Consider the following 21,972-nt stretch of genomic DNA (forward strand, 5'->3'; position numbering starts at 1 on the left):
GCCAACTATTAAGGAAGCGATCCAAGCTTCGTCCCGCCACTCCCTACTACATCTCCAGGGGCGGCTCACTCCGCAATCCTTTCGCCGCGTTACAAGCAGGCTGATGTTGATAGCCGCGAGTTCGCGGCCGATTCAGTGGCGACGCACTTTCGCGCGGCGCAATAGAATTCAATGTCGTCTGCACGCGTGCGGTCCGTTTGTTAATGTAGGTAAGAATTTAGAATGGCGGCGTTTTGTGAACATCAAAGGAGTGAGCCTTCTGTACTCCTTACTATTATATATATTCTGTGCTAGCTAGTACTTATAATTTTGTGAAAATAAAATACCTGTCAACACAATATCATTACAGCTTGCAAAACCTTAAATCCGACAATTCGGTAGCATTGAGTAATGTCGGCGATTCCACGGACAATGAAAAAATCGTACTTGAACCTTGATTAGTCGTAAACTCGTATTTATTGCGAATGCGATGAATTTTGAAACTTTATAATGTAATTTCATACGATTAGTGATTACAATATCGGACTTAGATACCATAAGATTAAGATGTCATAGTTACTCAGTTACTATCCATTATTATAGGGTCAAAATATTACATCTTATAATTAACATGCATTAAAAAACAAGATACAATTTAATAAGCAAAAGATCTTGCTAAAAAAAATATTAACACAAGAAATTATACAAAGTACAAAGCTATTATGATTATTAATAAGAGATGTTAGGAGATGTATAGAGTCTCTAAGTGTCAAAGTACATCTAAAAAATATACATAAAGAAAAACGAATAACTAAAATAACTTTAGAGTTGCAAAAGACTCTTGTTGTCTTAAGCAAAGGAGAAAATATATATATATACCATCTACTTTTTCCTTGGAGATGTATATGGTCTCCAAGAGTCAGAAAGAAAATAAACAAACAAGGACCAAACAGAGTGCCTCAACGTAATCTCATTTAAAATTAATGTTATATAGAATTAACTTCTATTATGTGATAGAACTGTTTAGTTTATACATTATACGTAAAACATTGCATAGAGTTTTAAATTATTTGACCGACATCGGGAGTAGATCGAGCGATAGTTTTAACAAGTATCAGATTGATTTACGTTCTAAAATGTCTAATATTAATATGACACGATACCCCAAATTACTATGCCTACCACTGCCACACTGTAACCGAAGCATGTGTTAGTTTTTTGAAATAAAATTTTCATAAAATCCTTTTCTTTTTGAAAGCCTGTTTTGAATTTACGTATTACGTTGTTTTGTTGCACTATGACGTAGTAATCAGTGTGAACAGCTGTAGTATTGTTAGTTCTTTTAAGTACGACCATTGTTTTAAGTATTGCAAGGTTTAAAAGTCGTTACACTATGAAAGTAGAAGGTACTTATTTCGTTTTGAAATTTGGTCGTGTTGTTGGCGTTTTGTTTGCTCTTACTGTCACTGTTAGTTTATCTATGTATTGTTAAATGGTAAAATTTATGACAATGTAACTATGTAGGACTCTTCTTCTTCTTCCTCCCACCCTTATCCCACGTGATGTGGGGTCGGTACAACATGTCTTCCTCTTCCATTCTCCTCTATCTCCCGTCATCTCATATCACTCACATCTTTCTTTCTCATGTCCTCTTTCACACAATCCATCCATCGTTGTTTAGGTTTACCCCTCCCCTCTCCATCCACTAACATTCATCTCCAACATTTTTTTGCCTATATGACACTCATCCCTCCCTCATTACATGACTGTACCACGCCAACCTGCCACTCCTCATCTTTTCCGTTATAGGCGCAACTTTCAAACTTCCCTAATATACTCATTCCTGATCCGATCCATTCTGGTCACTCCACACATCCATCTCAACAACTGTGTAGGATCAATGGACAAATGATCCAATACACTATGAGGGCAATAAGTAAACAATTTTGATAAGTACCCTAAATGAGATCTAATTTATTTCTTTAAATCAAATTCATCGCAGGTCTAATTTCTTTTTAATAGTGTTGATATGAGTGTAGCTTAAACTTTTAAGAGCGGTATTAACCCATAAGTGCCCAACACATATATTTTTTTCCCCTAAGTTTTGAGGTGACAACCCTATTCTCCTACTTATGTTAAGGGAACATACCCAAACTACGTGATCATATTTGTGCCGTTTTTTAAGTCGTGAGAAGACAATTCCTATCTTGTGACGATTCAGAAATATTCTTCTTCCCTGGTCGTATTAGGTTCTGTTTCGCACTTGTATTGCAATGTCCTATTTCGTACCGCACGTTTATTTTAAAAATCGTGTAGGTATCTTGTTTTTGGGTTTCAGAGCATCACTATTCACTACATAACTTTAAATTATGAGTGTAACGTTTCAACAGTTTGTAGCTATGGCATGCCAACAAACCATTCCACTCATACTGTTTCCGATCGATTGCCGAAAGAACCAGGTTACGGAGCAAAGCAAAGTTCGTTTCCTTACTGTAGTTCGATAAATGGTATTTTTCCATGGCTGTAACACTTGTATTGTGCAAATAGTTACATGGAAACATGTAACCGTTTTATACAGTCGTCACTAGTTTGATCTACTGAATTCCGCGGTAAAAATATGTAAACACGCTAATATTTTGAGTTTATGAGCATAAAAGTGTGTTTTTTGTTCGTGTAAATGTATCCGAAAGCTGTAACGTACTAGTAGTTACAGATGTAATTGTATACGGATTAAATTTAAAGTAAAAATGTAATTTAATGTTCCTTGAGGAGTAGACTTTGTGGAATATAACTAAAAACAACTTTAAAGTTTATAGTAGGTATGTTATTATTTTAGACTTTTTAGAGAATGCTACGAGCGTGATTGATGACTGCAATGATTATCGAAATATCGACATACTTACATACATATTGGTTGTCGATCAGCTATTATTTTATGCTATACGGTTTGAGTGGATTTTATCGACCTATTCTTTCAACTCAAGATATCGTGCTAAAAAAGATCGGAAGTATGGTATCACAAGTTGCGTGCAATATAAACGCGTTAATCAAGTGGTTTTCCTGCTAAAGTTGCGTGAGTGTTAGTAGGGCACTTGAATCTATGACGCGTGCCGAATAGATTCGCGACCCTTTATAGCCCCATAGACTATAGAACTAGATAAAGTATGGCGTGGCACGACAGTGATCTAATCTTGCGTAACAAGACCAGATTGGATATTTATACTTATCGCATCTTCCTCGAATGGTTGTACACAGGTTTGTTAGGTACTGTAATGGTACGGTACAATCTGACTCATTGTTAGTAAGACTTTCAATTTTACAAGCAGCTGTATGACCTGTATGAATAGTCAATTATATTGTTTCTTGTTTGTTTGCAGGTCTGTCGATTGCAAAAGTCAGATCCCTCCATATAATTCGTTGGAACTTTGAATCTTGATCTTACTTTGATCGTAATCTGCATAGAAGATGGCAAAGAGTACCATTGCTTTCACTTATTATGAGACTTTAACTAAAAACTTTACTAGGTCGGCCATACCAATGTAGGTCCTGTAACGAATACCTAAGTAGCAGGTAGGTACAAGTGTTACTTACGTACCATAACAACCATCCTATTTAACACATATAGAATACGGGACTAAAAATAAAATTATGACCAGAAACATGTCCATTTGTTCGATCTATTTCTAAAAGATCAGAATCCTCAAACTTGTGTCATGAGTTCATGACCTATCCTATTTATACCCATGTAGCGTGGCGCTGGAAATGTCTCAGAATAAACTCCAATACTAAAACGGGCTTTTAAAGTCCAACAGCGTTTGGATAGTGTAAAACATCCCCTCATGCGAAATTCCGGGGTACGTTAGAGGTGACCCTCAAATTGTGACCCGTTTATTCCGGCATTTGCGTGGCGCCGAAAGTATACAAGGTCAACAACACAGCTGTGAATACAAAGTGTCAAAAATATATTCACACACCTTAATGTACACGCCAATAAAGTTCTGTATACATACTTTTAACACTTTGTATTCTAGTTGTGTTGTTGAGTGTACATAATGCCAACCCGCGGTGTTGGAGATGGCTCGCGGTGGCACAGTCGATGCCGATGTTGGTAAACATGTAAATGGAAAGTTGGAAGGAGTTAGTAAAATTGTTGTTCCTATTCCGTTTTCAAGGTCGGGAAAATGAATCACTCTAAGAGTTTTGCGTCGTTTAAAGGTCTCTTTAATAAAACCTATCGACGCGGAATAATTTAATTTCTAATATTGGTACATATAATCACGCCTGTATCCCAAAAGGGGTAGGCAGAGCATGAACTACTAAGTTTCAGTGCCACTCTTGGCAAAAAGGGGTTGAAAGAAATCCAATTGTGACATTGCAGTGACAGGTTGTCAGCCTCTCGCCCACATATCCCACAGTCGACTTCTACGACACCCACGGGAAGAAAGGGTATTGAAATTCTTAACAAATGTCACCACAGGGACTAATATTGGTTCTTTTACTCATACGTCGCATCGGAACACGTTTTTGGTTGAAAAACACCCTTACTTAATCGTTTCCGTTAGTATTGTTAGTACTTACCTACTCTTAATTTATTTTGTGTGTTTACATTGTTTTTTTGTTTTTTTTTTTTTAATTATAAATGGGCGTGGGCTTATTAATGGCTACAGACTAGCCAAAGGCAAAGAGGTGGCCTACAATGGGTGAGCTCGCCCAGAAGATGCCTGTTTACTCTTGATTTGAAGGTTGAGTTTCTTTACACATCATTTTCCGAGTTTTATGTTAGTCATCACACCTACCTGTGCATGCATCTTGCCTGTGTTCAACTGCCCTTGCAATCTTTGGAACATAATCGAGAGAAAAGGGGAAGAATTGGTTACACATATATCAATCAAGTGTTTGTATTCTATTATATGTAATTTGATATGTGTGATTACGCTTCATTGAATCACAGCATTTATTCCATGAATTGATTTGGCTAAGTGGAAAGGTAGCTTTATATGATTCACATTCCGATACGTTTGCTCAGAACCGGCAGTAAAGTATGTTAAGTGTGTCCTAGCCTTGTAAGGTTGTATTGTTGGGTCGCTTTATCCTACATTTGATATTGTTTTTGTTACTTGTTTGGGTAGAAAGGTTGTGCGTGATCCTGATCAGTAAACACTTTTAGGTATATAAAATAGTACATTACATCAGAGGCCGGGAAAATGAGGATTTCCGGCCAAGTGGGTATATACGGCCGAGCGAGCGTGCGAGCGAGGACTGGATAGGATACGAGGCCGGGAATCCGTTTTCCGCCGAGGCATGTATAGTGCTTTTCTCAAACATACAATTAAATAAAAAAAATGCTCTAAAGGACAATATTTTATAAAAAAAAGTTACTTTTGCAGGCCTAGGCCTAAAAAATAATATGAAATCCCTTTACAGTCCTCTCTCGAGTTGTTGCGCCCAAAAAGCGATACTTTCCCAGCCCATTTTAAGGAACGTAAAGACAATATTTCATTGCATGTTTGAAAAAAGTATTTATTATTTAATATAATTAGGATCTATGCAAGAAATTTCAAGCTAGAATACAAATAATATTACATTTTACAAAAACGACCGACCAACGACGTATTCTTATTTATTCGCTACTAGCATTTGCCCGCGGTTTCGCTCGCGTTAAATTCGAAAATTGCGGAATGCTCAATACAAACTTCCACCCTCCATTTTAGGGAAATAGGGGTTAGAAAGAGACAAAAAGTAGCCTATGTCACTCTCTATCCCTTCAACTAACTCCACTTAAAAAATCGCGTCAATTCGTCGTTCCGTTTTGCCGTGAAAGTCGGACAAACAAACAGACACACACACACACTTTCCCATTTATAATATTAGTATGGATTTGCATGACTGGTGCAGTGGTGCTGCCCTTATCTTGTGGGGTTTTCTATGTCAGCGTATGTTTTATATGTCAGTATAAGGTACATAGGGGCAAATCTCGACTGGGGGTCAATTGTAACTAATCCATTTTTTATTATTATACTATGATGTTGAGTTCTACATGTATCCAACACGCCTACAATATATAACCGGTGCACGGTGGACACTCTATTTAATAATGAAAACATGGAAAAAATGGACCAGTTGCATTTGCCGCCCAGTCGAGATTTGATCCGCTGTACCTGTATAATCGCTGTATAATCGTATGGGCTCAACATCAGACTACCTTGTATGGTACCTAATATTATGACAAGCGATGTCACTCCATCACGCACCTATATTGAGAAAATGTATTTTAAAAGTTCAAAAACTGAGATAGCAGAGCGTTAGTAAAAGCATCATTTACTCATTTTGATGTCACAATGTAAAGAGTCAGTCTCCAACTAAAAGTAACCTCAGACGTATCAGATCCGCGTCGCGATGAAACCGAACCGCGACCGCAAGGGCGCGAGCGTGGCAGGCGCATTGTGCAACGCGGTTTCTTTACGTATCGAGTGGAAGATACAGACACCTAATATGTGACGTAAGATGTCCTGAGGTCATTGTATAGTCATACTAGCATTTGCTCGCGGCTTCGCTCGCGTTGAAATTGAGACAGAAAGTAGCCTATGCGTCACTCTCCAGCTCTTCAACTATCTCCACTTAAAAAATCACGTCAATTCGTCGCTCCGTTTTGCCGTGAAAGACGGACAAACAAACAGACACACGCACTTCCCCATTTATAATATTAGTATGGATTTATTTCATTCGAGCGGTCGGTATCGCCTCTCTATAAGGGCAGTCAAAGTGATTGAGAGAAGGCTTGAAAAAAATCGCATTTCCTTTGAATTTACTCCATCACACGCATTAGTTCAATGCAAACTTTCTCGCGTCCATTTTCGCGACAACCGGCCATCGGTTGAAATCGTCGCAAGCGCACCTAATCGGGGGCGCGATGGGCGGCCCAGGTTATGGGCCGTGCGCGGGGTGAATAGATATGAGTACCTATTATAGCAGTTGACGTATTGGCGACTACTTAATTTGAGCTAGATAATGGGTTTATTAACATCGATTTAAAAAAAACGGAAGACGTCTTGTATGAAAGGTAATTGTGTGAAATATCACACATACCAGTCGATTATATTGAACGAAACATCGCAAGGAAGTCAGATCAGTCGCTTTGACTAGCTAGAGTTGCCGAGTGAAATACAATTTGTTAAGGAAATTGATTCTTTAGCAGTTAACGGTTCACTTTGAGACATCTCTTAGCCTACGCATGTATCAACCAAATATGCGTAGTAATGTACGAGGAAAGACAAATGATAGTTTTTATCAATCGACACCATATTCATCCCACGTCTATATCGCACACAGTTGCTAGTTAGTACTAGTATAATAGTATTTTATGCAACAGGCGTTTAAAGGAGGTCAAAAAAAGACGAGTGGCGTGGGTAACAATTTGAGGCGAAGCCGAAAATTGTTATTGAACGCCACAGTATTTTTTGACTCAGTTAAACACCGTTGCATACAATACTTTTTCTACGACCATGCACTTAGTTTTTAATAGTTTTCTTGAATAACTTTCGTGAAATTCACACTGATTCCTGTATTTTGACGCAAAGGTGCACTGTCAGCTCGGCTGCCCAAAGCCTTTCCGCGCACTCGCGCAGTGTCGTTATAAGGCGTTGCCATGGTTACAGAGCCAAACAATGCGTTTTCAGTTTTTTCGATACTGCGCGCATGCGCGGAAAGCCAGCGGACGCTGGCTTTGAAATAACCTTTATGTAGGGTTTTAAAGATCTATGCACGACCCTGTAAATGACGAATAACAGTTCGGGAGTAGAAAAAGTTATAAAACGACATCTACAATGAACCACAAAATTCTAATTTTGAAAAAACCCCCGACCGCGACATGATTAGTGGACCGATTTTCATGAAACATGGATAAGAACGCTCCCGACTAACTCAGCTTTCAAACAAAAACAAAAATCTGAATCAGTTCATACGTTCCGGAGCCACGATGCCACAGACAGACACACACACAGACAGACAAACACACAGACAGACACGTCAAACGTATAATATCCCGTCGTTTTGGCGTCGGGGGTAAAAACGCTGTCAACTAGGATGTTCAATCAATCAATCAATCAATATTTATTGTTATATGTGTTTGATATGTTTCCTCTTGCGTTCTCGCAGCGCTTATCACTTGCCACACAATATTCAGAATGCATTATCAGTTGTAACAGTGGACGTTACGCAACGTAATGCAGTCATTGTGCGGTTTATGGACTGAATGGCTAATCCGGCTGAATATGGACGTGTTAACGTCTGCTTCTGTCGCCATTTACATTTCTTTCGGTTGCTTAAACATACAGACATACGCTTGTATTCCTGAAAGATTAGTCAAAGCGCATGAAACTGCTAAATTTTTGGCACTAGTCTATGCGCTATCGGCTATAGAAACGAATAAAGGATAAGTCGTCATAAGATAGTCGTAGCCGTGTAAAAAGAGAGAGCGAACGATCGATTTATCGTTCGTCGCCGAGTGCTACCATCGCGTCTCTACGAAAGCGACTTTTATTTGTTTCTATTGCCGATAGCTCATAGACCTCATAGCTAAATAACCACAAAATTAAAATTTTAAAAAACCCCCCGACCGCGACATAGTAGACAGACTTTCATGAAACATGGCTAAGAACACTCCCGACTAACTTAGCTTTCAGACAAAAAAAAACTAAATCTAAATCGGTTCATCCGATCGGGAGCGATGCCACAGACAGACATACACACAGGCAGACAGACAAACAGATAGACAGACACGACAAATTTATAACACCCCGTCGTTTTTGCGTCGGGGGTTAAAAAAGGTAAAAAAAATAATGTTAATTAATCCCTTCTGACCTGTATGTGACTTTAATTATGTGGACCTCATTTATCTTACTCGCTTTAGAGGTAGAATGAAAACAAAATTGTGATTTGCAGTGACAGGTTGCTATACCATGTCTCACACTACAAGCCTTCGGGCCCTCAGTTCTCGAATACTTATTTTATAAAACTCTCGAATTCTGATCATGTTTTTCACGACTCGAATGAAGCCGAAATCGTTTTGACTTTAAAAAACTTCGAGCAAAAAACCTTACGTGTAACAAATGTCGAAAATTTCCTCTTCCAGTAAAACTTTAACCTTACTGAAATAAATTTTCCCGGTTTTCTCAACTTCACCAAAATTCTAAGGCTGACTGACAATAGTGACACAATGTCATCATTTGTATAAGCAACGCAATCACTATTTTACAATTGCTACAAATAATAAAATATAACCACGCTCCCACACTTCAACTCACATATAGGTAATGGGTATTGGGCAAGTTGTACCCATCAGGCCATCACTACACTCTTGACCATCTATAAACCTTATATCTTCGTAAAAAGGGTTAAAAATCGGTAGCAGTGTGAGCAAGGCACGACCGAATAATCGTGTATGGTCAGCTTTACGAACTATTGTTTGTGATAGCGGTTCATCTGTGATTCTTTTGGCAGATGGTTGATGTTACCACAGGTTGAATTGGCTTACGTTATACATAGTTGGATTGGTAGATTTACTATCAAGATTTAGGTAGTAAACCATTTGCTAAACATAATATCGGTATTGCCCATGTTTAGCAAATCTTTACCAAGATTTGGGCACTACGTACATATTACATACATACATAATAATATAATCACGCCTGTATCCCATAAAGGCGTAGGCAGAGCACATGAACTACTCAAGTTTCAGTGCCACTCTTGGCAAAAGGGGTTTGAAAGAAATCGAAATTGTGATTTGTGTGTGTGTTGTGTGAATTGTGGCACTAACCAAACATAATACCGATAAAAACGCACCCTGAACGGTGAGCCATGATGATCACCGAGGAGGGTGCAGGCCTGCAAGGGCCCATTTCTCGAAGCTACAAGTTACAATTTACAAGTGGTAGTCAATGTCTAATATGACAAGTTGGAAGGACACTTCCGCTTGTAACTTGTAACTTTCAGTTTTGAGAAATGGACCCCAAAGAGTGAACAGGCATCTTCTGGGCGAGCTCACTCCATCGTAGGCCACGTCTTTTCCTTTGGTTAGTCTGTGGCCAAGAGTAAGCCCATTTATAATATTAAAAAAAAGGTCGGGGTTCAGGAAGACAAAAAAAAAGAGATGGCGGGATAACTTGGACGCTTTTTATACAGACAGGCAGGGTTACACAAATGACAGAGTTGAGTGGAAGAAGCGAGGGGAGGCCCTTGCCCAGCAATCCACGAGTTGCAATTAATAATTATATTCTATTGTATCATGATAATACCTACAAGATCCGAACTGCGTTTTCCAGTTATCCGATCCGATATCGAATGTAGGGCCGATATGGCATCTTTGACATTTGCCTTCCATCCTTCCTAAATCCGATATCGGATCGGATAATGTGATAACGCACTAATGCGGCATTTAATGACTAGCTTTTGCCTTTTGCCCGCGGATTCGGATTCGAAAGAGACAAAAAGTAGCCTATGTCACTCTCCATCCCTTCAACTATCTCCACTTAAAAAATCACGTCAATTCGACGCTCCGTTTTGCCGTGAAAGACGGACAAACAAACAGAACACACACTTTCCCATTTATAATATTAGCAGTAGTAGTAGTAGTAGTAAACAGTGTTTACTAAACACTTTATTGTACATAACAAATTACATGTACAGAGAATAATTATAACGGTTATGTACAAAGGCGAGCTTATCCCTTTAAGGGATCTCTTCCAGCTAACCTTAGAATAACTGAGAGAGGAAAATAGATGGTAGACAAACAACTAAAGTGCATCATTAGTATGGATAATCGTAAGAATTACTTGCTCAATGATGCACGAACTATACGCATTTATTAATTCGCTTTCCACACAAGTTATCCCGTAAAACACCATAACCTCGTTGTTCAAAGTCGGTCAAGCTTGAGCTAACTGCTCATTGTTTCGCCATGTTCCCATGTTTAGAGCTAATCATTGTGGCGAAACTGAACCAACGATGGTAATTAACGGAGAGATCAAGTGGAAATAATCGGTAAGTAGTTAGGTCAATAGGGTTTCGAATCTTAATTCTTAGTTGTTTTGATGGAAGTTGCCCGTGTGGTGACGGATTAAAAATTTCACCACCCGCTTTCTTCCCGTGGGTGTCGTAGAAGTCGACTGTGGGATATGGGTTAAATTGTGGCGTAGGCGAGCCGCGTGAGGCTGGCAACCTGTCACCAACATCACATTTCGTTGACTTTCAGTCGCTTAATTGCTAAAGTGATTCTGAAACTTGAGCTCAGTTTCATGTGTTCTGCCTATCTCTTTTGGGATTACAGGCGTGCGTTTATCTATTTGTGTACATTAAACCATGTTAAAACCTAAGGCTAATATAAAAAAGACAGTGCCTTTTACAATAGCATCGCAGCAGTTTCATATATACCAAGTAAACTTGAAAATTGTCTCTAAACCTTCATTTCTTTAACAGGTCTCCCACTCCGACCTCTCCATCTCATCTCTGACGGCGACGAATCCTCAACCCTCCGCTGCGGCGCCTTACTCGCCGCCTGCGCAGACGCCGTCGCCGCGTACGCGACGCTAGAAGGTTCTAGAGTACGCGACTCCATTGCCGCGCATGCGCGCAGAGCGCTTGAGAGGGAGCGGCAGATTGATGAGAAGAATGAGGTTATAGCTGACCTGTCATCTAAGGTAAGATTACATTCCTAAACTAGACTAGAGTAGACTTTTGCATAGAAGCTTCTAGGGTGTTCGCTAGCAGATGCTAGAGTGCGCAACTTCATAACTCCTACATGCGCGTAGAACGTTAAAGAGGAAGAGACAGATATTGATGAGGATGAACGAGATTATGGCGGATCTGTCATCTAAGGTACGAGTATTAGGCTTTTCTATTGATTTTTATAGCTATAAGAATATAGTTTATGTCATCTACATATGTGTAAGGAGTGGTCATGTACGCAACGTTGAAATGTTCTGTATTAGTGCGATTAATTTGAATGACAAAATGTCAACAATTTGATGCACATTTGATGAAGTTTCATGCACATTTTCTAATTGCATTTTTTTTATAGTTTCATTCGTTATTCACGATCGATTGTATCACCGTATCACGTTGCAAATAAATCCGATGTCAAGATCGTCATCTCCGTGTGAAAATTAACGAGAGTCAACGTTTCACGTTTCTTATCGAGTCGGTATCGAATCGATTGCGATTACTGACGATGTTTCAAGAAGCCGGCCGGGCCTAACTTGGCGATATGATTTAATGGTTCAACTATTGTGCTATTCGCTATTCGCCACGTGTATGATGACCTATTGGATGCCTGGATGATGGATAATATATACAATTACTAGCTTTTGCCCACGGCTTCGCTTGCATTAAAACTTAAATTCGAAAATTGCGGAATTTTCTATATAAACTTCCACTCCCCATTTTAATTAAGAGGCAAAAGTAGCCTATGTCACTCTCCATCCCTTATCTCCACTTAAATCACGTCAAATTGTCGCTCCGTTTTGCCGTGAAAGACGTAAGCAATAGGCGAGACGACTAAAAAAACGAATTAGTCCGTCAGTTAGATTATCAAAGAATTTTAGACACGTGTGTTTTCTTTTTTATCGTAAACGAAAAATGACGACGGTATACAGTGCATTGAAGTTTCGCGTGACGTCACGCCTAGGTACAATTTTTACTTCGAAGTGACGTCACAACCCCGCTCCGGAACTTTGATGCTCTATATCTTTGTATTTTTACATTAATTAGAAAAAGCGAAAAATATGTGTTCAGTATTTTTAGACGATCTAACTGATGGACTAAACAGAATGCCATTTTTAGGGTTCCGTAGTCAACTAGGAACCCTTATAGTTTCGCCATGTCTGTCTGTCCGTCCGTCCGTCCGTCCGCGGATAATCTCAGTAACCGTAAGCACTACAAAGCTGAAATTTGGAACCAATATGCATAGCAGCGCAGCTCAGCTGCTAAATAATTTGTACGCACAGGATGCTGATACAGATGTATTCCATGATAGTTTGGGCGTATTCCTGAAGCGTGTTAGGCTGTGTCTTGGCAGTTGTTTTTAGAGCAATCACATTAATTATTGTTTTTTTTATTTGTATAATTTTTTGATATGCATGAATTATTTATAATATGATAAAAATAATGTTTAGAAATAAGTTTTAATTTTGACATGCATGAAATTTAATGTAATTAAGTACTTTTAATTTAATATGTAAGTGTTTTGGTTAAGTACTGTAAACTTACGTATTTGAATAAATAAATTAAATCAATCACGCCAACAAAGTGCAAAAATAAAAAGTGGAAAAAAATGTTTTATTAGGGTACCCCCCCTACATGTAAAGTGGGGGCTGAAATTTTTTTTCATTCCAACCCCAACGTGTGATATATTGTTGGATAGGTATTTAAAAATGAATAAGGGTTTACTAACATCGTTTTTTGATAATATTTTTATTTTCGGAAATAATCGCTCCTAAAGGAAAAAAAAGTGCGTCCCCCCCCCCTCTAACTTTTGAACCGTTTGTTTAAAAAATATGAAAAAAATCACAAAAGTAGAACTTTATAAAGACTTTCTAGGAAAATTATTTTGAACTTGATAGGTTCAGTAGTTTTTGAGAAAAATAAGGAAAACTACGGAAACCTACACTGAGCGTGGCCCGACACGCTCTTGGCCGGTTTTTTTTTTTATGTAGTCGTCATCCCTATTTGTTTTAGAAATTATGGATTCTGGATACTATAAAGTCAGATAAATAATCACTCTCCGTGTCTCGTATAACCTGCAACTTACGAAAACTTAAACACTCAATCATACAAAACAATGAATTGTAAAGACAGAACAATACAACATTGTTACAATACGTACAAACAAAACCTATGATTCGATATTTTTGTTACAAATACTCATACTGACAATGCCGTGTGTAATGTAATGAATAGACAGACAGTCGCAATTGAACAGCAGTTCAATATATCTTACACTGTCGACAAACAACTTTATATTCTAAACTTCTTTTTATCAGGATTAAGAAAGATGGAAAGTTCACACCTCCGGCAGGGCTCGAACATGTGACCTAACTGCTTTGCCGCAGACGTCGCAATGAGCACCTTAGCACAGTCTTAGCTCGTGTAGGTGAACGCGTACTATGCTTGTATGAGTGAAATATGACAGGTCGACTGTTCGCGTGTTGGACAGGAGGTAACTGTGAGGTAAGCGAGAGGGGGTGGGCGGCACTTTCAGCGGGGAGCGGGAGTGGCCATACGGTACGATAGTACTCTTTATTATGCTGTGACCTTAGCCACGGAGGCCTGCTGGATGCGTGCGAATTTTTCCAGGCCATCTCTCAATTTCTAAACGCCTTATAGCGACGTCTACCTATAAGTTTATACACCTACTTGACCTACTTTATATACCTACTATTCATCATCATCATCCTCCTTGCATTATCCCGGCATTTGCCACGGCTCATGGGAGCCTGGGGTCCGCTTTGACAACTACTCCCAAGATTTGGCGTAGGCACTAGTTTTACGAAAGCGACTGCCATCTGACCTTCCAACCCGAAGAGTAACTAGACCCTTATTGGAATTAGTCCCGTTGCCTCACGATGTTTTCCTTCACCGAAAAGCGACTGGCAAATATCAAATGACATTTCGCACATAAGTTCCGAAAAACTCATTGGCGCGAGCCGGGTTCTACACGGAAAAAAATATTTTAACAATACTACCAGAACGTTTAGTAAAATAGATTTATCGTAACTGATACTACAATCTCGTAATAAAAACAACTGTATTGTTACGTTTACTATATTTTGAATTCAATAGAACTAAGCAAACATTAATATGCACTAAACAGTTCTGTTTGAATTACATATACGAGAACTCTAGTTTTATTTACAACTAATAGAATAAAGGTTACGATAATTCTATTAACAAGAAGCTTCTTGTAATGCCAAAAATAAAAATTATCTTTACAATCTTAATCTTAGCGGTTACTATCACAGTATACTTCCTGTAACTTTTTTATACGTTGCCATTACTTTGTAGTTCTCGTAAAGAAATAAAAAGAATATTCTTGTAATGTAAACTCAACGAAGAGTTATATTTAAAAATATTAAGTTTGTATAAATATGTACGCATCGCTGTCAACTCTATTATTTGTATCGTAGCGAATGCCATCGCAGTATAGTTGATATGACTGTTTTATAAGTTGGTATTACTTTGCAGCTCTTGTAAATAATGACAATAATATTCTCGTAATGTATACTGGTGAACAAATAGTTCTGTTGAAAAAGTATTTAGTTAGTATAAATATGTGTTTCGTTTTTGTAACGAAACGCCATGTTTAAGTACCATTGTATATCTTAGTGAATGCTATAGCAGTATAGTTGATTTTACTTTGCGCCTCTTGTAAAAAATAACAATGATATTCTCGTAATATACACCGAAAAATAATTGTTATAACAAAAATATTGTCCGCATAAATAAATGTTTTGCTTGTGTAACGAAACGCAATGTTTTGCGGCGTGGTCGGCGGCCATTTACGTGTCATGAGAGATCACGCGTGGACGCGGATCGCAATAGGTTATATTATTTATCGTTAAACGTACTCACTACGTATTATCCATTCGTTTGGTAGTTTCCATTTTAGGAAATGGATGAAGAGGTGCAAAAACTCTTGCAAGGATGGGAGATGGCAGAGTTGGCAAAAGCAGGTGAGTCACATACCGTACATCATGTAGAACTTAGTAGATAATTAGAATGGTGAGTAAAAAGGCATTTAATGTTGTATTCATTTTACATTGCATACAAATTCATACGACATTACGTGGGCAAAATCTAAATACTGAACTAATAAGGACTGTCCACGATAAAAAGTGGTCATACATAACATGATAAATCTTTCTTCCTGAATGCACATTTTGAAGCAATATTATATTTTGATAAATCTGTATACATAAAACTATATAATAATTAAAGCTATTCCTTATAATGCTTTAGTGTGTCTGAGGTTTCGCCGAATGTATACCATCAAGCATTTCATTTCTTGTACAGTGTTTTTTAACAAACTTCACACGCTTCCTGGCACAATTTTATAAATACTTATATTTTTATAAGCTGTTTTACACACATTAGAATGACATCTTAGCAGACAAAAAAATACTTTTTGAAACTCATTTCGACTTTTGGTAGTCAGGAAGACTTTCTACTCCAAGCACTGACAGTTGTTTTTGTATGGAGAGCCAAAAAGTGTCAAAAATTCGAATTCAGCAAAGTTAGAAAATCTCAGTACTTTCTTAATCTGATTACAATCAGAAAAATTATTACTATCGTAAAATCAGTATGTAATAGGGTATATTTTGGCTATTATAATTAAACATTAAAAAAATATTTTTGTCATTAAAACTGTTGTACTTAAAGACTGCAAGAAGACACTGTACAAAAAAATATTGTTATCATGAGATACATACTGCTAAAATTCATAGGCCACCTAAAGTTTATAATTTGTTTGTATTTTTATAATGTAGTTTAATATCTACAAATTATTTGACAAACATGCTGCTTATAAATTCTCATTATTCTCAAGATTTACCATGTTATATATGACCACTTTTTATCGTGGACAGTCTTTATAATTATATATCTGAAGTGGACGTAGAATATTACTTAATGTAAAATTTATTCATAGAAATTTTAACGTCTTTTTCAGATGATTTACAATGGTTGCAAGTTTCCTGTGACCCATGCCATACTGTGGAACAAAAGTGGAAAAATTCTGCAAAATATAAATTTTGGACGAAATGAAGGACGGTTCTATTAACACTGACGAATATATGAACAAAGTCTTGCACTAAGGATCGTTGAAATATATTTTTTAACAAATTATATAATTATTTTATTTACTTTCAGATTCATCAATTTTCACCGCTCATAGCATCCATTCCATATGCTGGGTGACCCAGGTTTCCGGATCCCAGTTTCAACTCTAGGCTTCTGTCTCTTGGAACTGGTCCTAGCAACCTGCATTTTTATCGGTAGGTACCTATGAATTTGTGTGTGCACTGTATAGACAACTAACATTTCTTGTAAATGTAAGAAAAGGTTTGTTGTCTATACAAGGTGGTACAGTAGGATTAAAGGCTGAGCCACGCCAGATACGTGTACGTAGACGTGCGCGTAGCGTACGCGGTGTAAATGACGAATCCTCATTAGAGATTACACCGCTTGTGTGACGTGTTTCCCGTGTGTGTCTAGCGGTGTATCATCTCTTTTGAAGATTCGTACTTTACAGCGCGCACGCCACGCACACGTCTACGTACACGTATCTGGCGTGGCTCGGCCTTTAATCCTACTGAACCACCTTGTATAGACAAAACCTTTTTTAAATTTACAAGAAATGTTAGTTGTCTATACAGTGCACAGACAAATTCATAGGTACCGATAAAAATATAACACGTTAACGCAATTGTATATTTATTAGAGAGTACCATAAATGCAGTTGCTGTAACTAACTTTCTTGTTCTATCAACCATTTAATGAAGTTTACATAAATGAAGAGAATGTAATATATATCAGATGACTTGTATTCTTAACGATACCTATTATTGGCCTAACTAAAGTTTTATAACCTTTACAAGAATTTCTTGTGGAGTTTACATTATTTTGTTTATTTAGACACTCCATTTGTTATAAATACTGAATAATCTAGTAATACACACAATTTGACTGTGTGACCCTTACAATATTTTTATTTTATGATACGTAATGTATATATTACCTTTACAAGAATATATTGTCAAGGTCACATTTCATTTATTAAGCTCTGCAAGAAAATATTATTTATTTGTACGGTCCACGTGTTATGATTACTAAATATTCTAGTAATACACGCTATTTTAATGTGTAGCAATTACAAGATAACTAGTTCACTAAGCTCAACGCATTTAAACAGACTAGTTTAGTTATTTATACTATGTGAACAATTGTCCCAGAATTTACTAGATTTTCTCGTTCAGATTACACTATTCAGGTATCATGGACGAGACTTTTTTCTCCGTGTATTGAATAAACTGGGGTCAATTGAAACACGTTATACCTGATACATATTGATGGCCTGTAAATATTTTATTCATCCTTATTAAATCTTATTTATTTATTTCTTAAACAAATGTTGTTTCAAAGTTCTACCGACCTTATGTAGAAATCAATTATTTACATGACCATAATTAATACATATTAAATAATTATATAAATTACAAGAATGGAAGTGTTTCAATCGACCCCATAGGTATGATAAATGAAACAGTATGTGAGGTCGTTTCAAACACCATAAATAACAACTTTGAAGTTTTTTCTTATTTCTAATATTTTTTTAACAACACTAATTCAAAATTCATCAACTCAGCAATTCCCGTTAAGTTTGTACATTTGGATCACGTCTCCGATTTGGATAAAAATTGGTAGGCTGATAGAGTTCATGATGCTGAGCAATTTCCACTAGGTTTCTCAAAATGTCCTAGGTTGATTGTATGAAACTTTCCTTTTTTGTTACCGAAAATGTATAGAAATCTGGTAACAAAAAAGGAAGAAGAAAGTAACGGAAATTGCTGAACTAAAGTACGCAAACCTATTACAATAACATAACTACAGGTTATCAGGGCCTGAAGATCTTGAACAAAAAGTCTACGTAAGAAAATTCGTAGTAAATATTTTTGTAAAGTCAAACCAATTAAATTGCTACTGGTTATATAATACCACATACGCCAATATAATGCCATGGCCATAAACTAAATTACTGATGTTATCACCGAAACGCTATTACTGCCGAAACGAAACGTGGGCAATATACTTGTATGTCCATAAAGTTTCGTACACCATGAGCTATTCGGAGCGTAGCGCTTGAAATTTTACGTTAATATTGGTTATAGAAATTTTAATTAATTTAATTTTCTATAACCAATATTTTATCCATATATTTTTCTTATTATGTTATATCTATATCTGTGATCTATATCAATTCATTACGTTCACAATCACATACATAAATTCACGCCTGTATTCCCAATAGGGTTAGTTTTTTTAGTTTAGATAGAGAGAGCACATGAACTGCTCAAGTTCTAGTGCCACTTTTTAGCAATTAAGGGGTTGAAAGTAAACGAAATTGCCGTCGCGGTGATCGAAAAAAAATATTATTTTAGTAAAAAAAAATATAATTTTTCTAGTATTTGATTATCCAGTCATAAGGTGGCCATAATTATTCATGAATAAATTAATTAATGAATAGCAGTAGCTATGTACAACGACGCCAATACGGCTAAGGACTCACCACATGTAGAATTTCAAAAAAACTCGAGTAACACAACAACACTGTTTTGGCGAATCGGGTTGTAAAGGCTGACTCAGAGCACCCACGCCGCCTCCGTTGTGGTCAATGTTACCATCATGGACGCGGGCCGCCATATTTGACCATAGACTATGGAGCGGACCGAACAAAGGAGAAGAGTTGTAATCATGACCGTTATTAATATCCATTATGGCTGGCAACAAACAGTCTTAATTTTCATAATCTTAAAAAATCATAATCTTATAAAATAAGATTGACTGCCTTGCCACACACATTCTTAAAATTCAAATTATTCGCAATCTGTCAGATCAATCTGAAAAAAATCATAATCTTAAAAAATAAGACTGTGTGTGGACAGTTGCGAAATTGTATGGGAATCCGTGCACTCGATCTGATTTCATAAGATTATGATTTTTTAAGATTATGAAATTTAAGACTGTCTGTTGCCAGCCTATGACTCTCTTTGGAAACAGAATCCTTTCACGAAAAAAGGAGATATAGGTATCGAGTTCATAAAATTAAAACAAATAATTCGTTTTATCAATCTGCAGGTAAATAATCTTCAAACAAAAACTTTTTCTATGAAATCCTATTAATTATACTATTCTGTAGATAGTTTAAACTAGGCGTTTATCTTACTCCAGAAGCCATATTTCATCGTAAAGGAAGTTAATGTCGCTATTAAACGTTGGCAAACGGTCGGGAACAAATTTAAATGCTTCCTTTATCGCCGGTCTTATTTGCTCATTCATTCATTCAAAATGGCTGCTGTGACGTCAAACTTTCATATGACTCTTTTTATGAAGTTTTGCGAATAGTTTAACGACTAGCTAAAGATACTTCAACTAGTACACAGTGACAGGACCTACACACCACATACTTAGCTAATATATCAACTACACACACATCAACTGGACAATAAAAGCACAATATTAAATATGAACATAAAACTTATACTAGCAAGAGCATTTTCCTTGTGTCGTCAGCCACATTTTTGCTAGTTTATTTTTTTCGAAATATTTGTTCCTTTGTGGCCACTACCTATATACATATAGTACGCATTTTTCTTTATTCGTAAACGTATAAGAAAAAGGAGTATTTTCATTGTTCTATTTTCCGATTGAATTACATTTTAATGCAATCTAATAACACGAATAGGTTCTTTCTCCACTCGTAACTATTATTGGGCTAACTATAAATAGGACAGAACGATACTTGCTCGAAGCCTTAAACGTGAAAATACGCCCTCGCTATTTTGGAGGTTATTTTTTTTATTTAACCTCTCTAATCCCATCTACATCCATTATGGCCAATTTAAGTTATAGTTTTAACCTAAACTATTACAAAACAAGGTTCTTATTTGATCAACTGAAAAATCGAACTGCAGAGTTCAGGCGATTAACCTTGGTTGGCGACACAAAGTTAAAATACCACATTACAAGGTTGAAACTTTCACGCAAATGCTGTCCGATTATAAAAATATTAGAAAAAGTAAAAAACGGCGGGAAATTTGACGTTTACGCCATAGAGTGCCATCTTTACTTTTTTATTACGATTGTGTAAGGCCATTGTGGGTCATATTAATTCATTCTGAAAACTAGTTAAATATTCCTTCATATAATTAAGCTAATTATGAATTTACGCATATCTTTACGCACAATGATTATTCTTCACGTAATGTAGATAATTAGCAAAGGGAATTGAGTTCAGCCAAAAAAAATACAACTAGTGTAGACCAAGTGCCAATTGTTGATGGTAGTAGGTGCCTACCTGTGTTCGCTAGACGAGATTCGCGCCATTTTTCTGATCAAATTGTGAATTTAGTCATACCGTCAGGGCGGGCCTTTTCAGTCATAGACAACCGATTTATTTGTTTACAATAGGCGTCCTACTGTAATCGAGTAATTCCATTGATTCAACTGACGGATCGCGTCGCTCTGGTTGGTAAGCTCACGGGTCGGTTGCCATTCGGGGTGAAAGTGGATGGTGACCCCGGGATTATGTCATTGGGAACGGCTTTTGTTTCTTATAATATTACAACTTTCTTTGCGTTGACGTGGAGTAGATAGAATATTTGAATCGGCCGCTTTTCGGTAAAGTGAAACATCTTTAGGAAACCGAGTAATATCTGTCGTTTTCGTAAAACTAGTAGCATCTAAATCCTAGATTAGATGCCAAAGAGGACCCCAGGGTCTAGTGAACCGTATCAAAATTCCGGGATAATTCAAGGATGAATAAAAGTGTTGGGCCAAGATAACTCTGCGTGCCATTTGCAATGGGAAAATGTGACTAGACTATTTATATCCAGATAGGTAGAATACGTAGCCATCTACATAACCACCTAGTATAGGGGTGGCAAACAAGTGGTTTTACCAGATCTATAGTGCCGGTTTTATTTTAATTCAAGCGAGTGAATCACGTAGCGAATACTAAACAGGTACAGTCCAGGGGGGTTACCAAGTACTAAAGACGTTCAGTTTAGGTTCAGAGAGAGGGACAGAGCTATATAACTGGTAAAGCTGTGTCCCTTTGTCTCGACTCGGCTTGCTAGTACTTCATGGTAACTTGGTAACCCTCCAGGTCGTTAATCTGGGCGGAGTGCTCTTGCGTCACTGGGGTCATGCAACCCTCGCACGGTCAGG

At 37.2% G+C, this 21,972-nt stretch overlaps 1 protein-coding gene across 1 annotated transcript in view; it reads left to right on the forward strand.

Annotated features, from left to right (window-relative positions):
• The window catches only part of LOC125236718 (bicaudal D-related protein homolog), a 191,787-nt gene that overhangs the window by 163,562 nt on the left and 6,253 nt on the right, over positions 1 to 21,972 (forward strand). The window contains exon 10 of the mRNA XM_048143638.1: positions 11,452 to 11,672. Coding sequence (XP_047999595.1) covers positions 11,452 to 11,672 — 221 coding nt within the window. The remainder of the gene's footprint in view (positions 1 to 11,451; positions 11,673 to 21,972) is intronic.

Source organism: Leguminivora glycinivorella, chromosome 19, assembly GCF_023078275.1.
Source record: "Leguminivora glycinivorella isolate SPB_JAAS2020 chromosome 19, LegGlyc_1.1, whole genome shotgun sequence".
Taxonomy (NCBI): domain Eukaryota; kingdom Metazoa; phylum Arthropoda; class Insecta; order Lepidoptera; family Tortricidae; genus Leguminivora; species Leguminivora glycinivorella.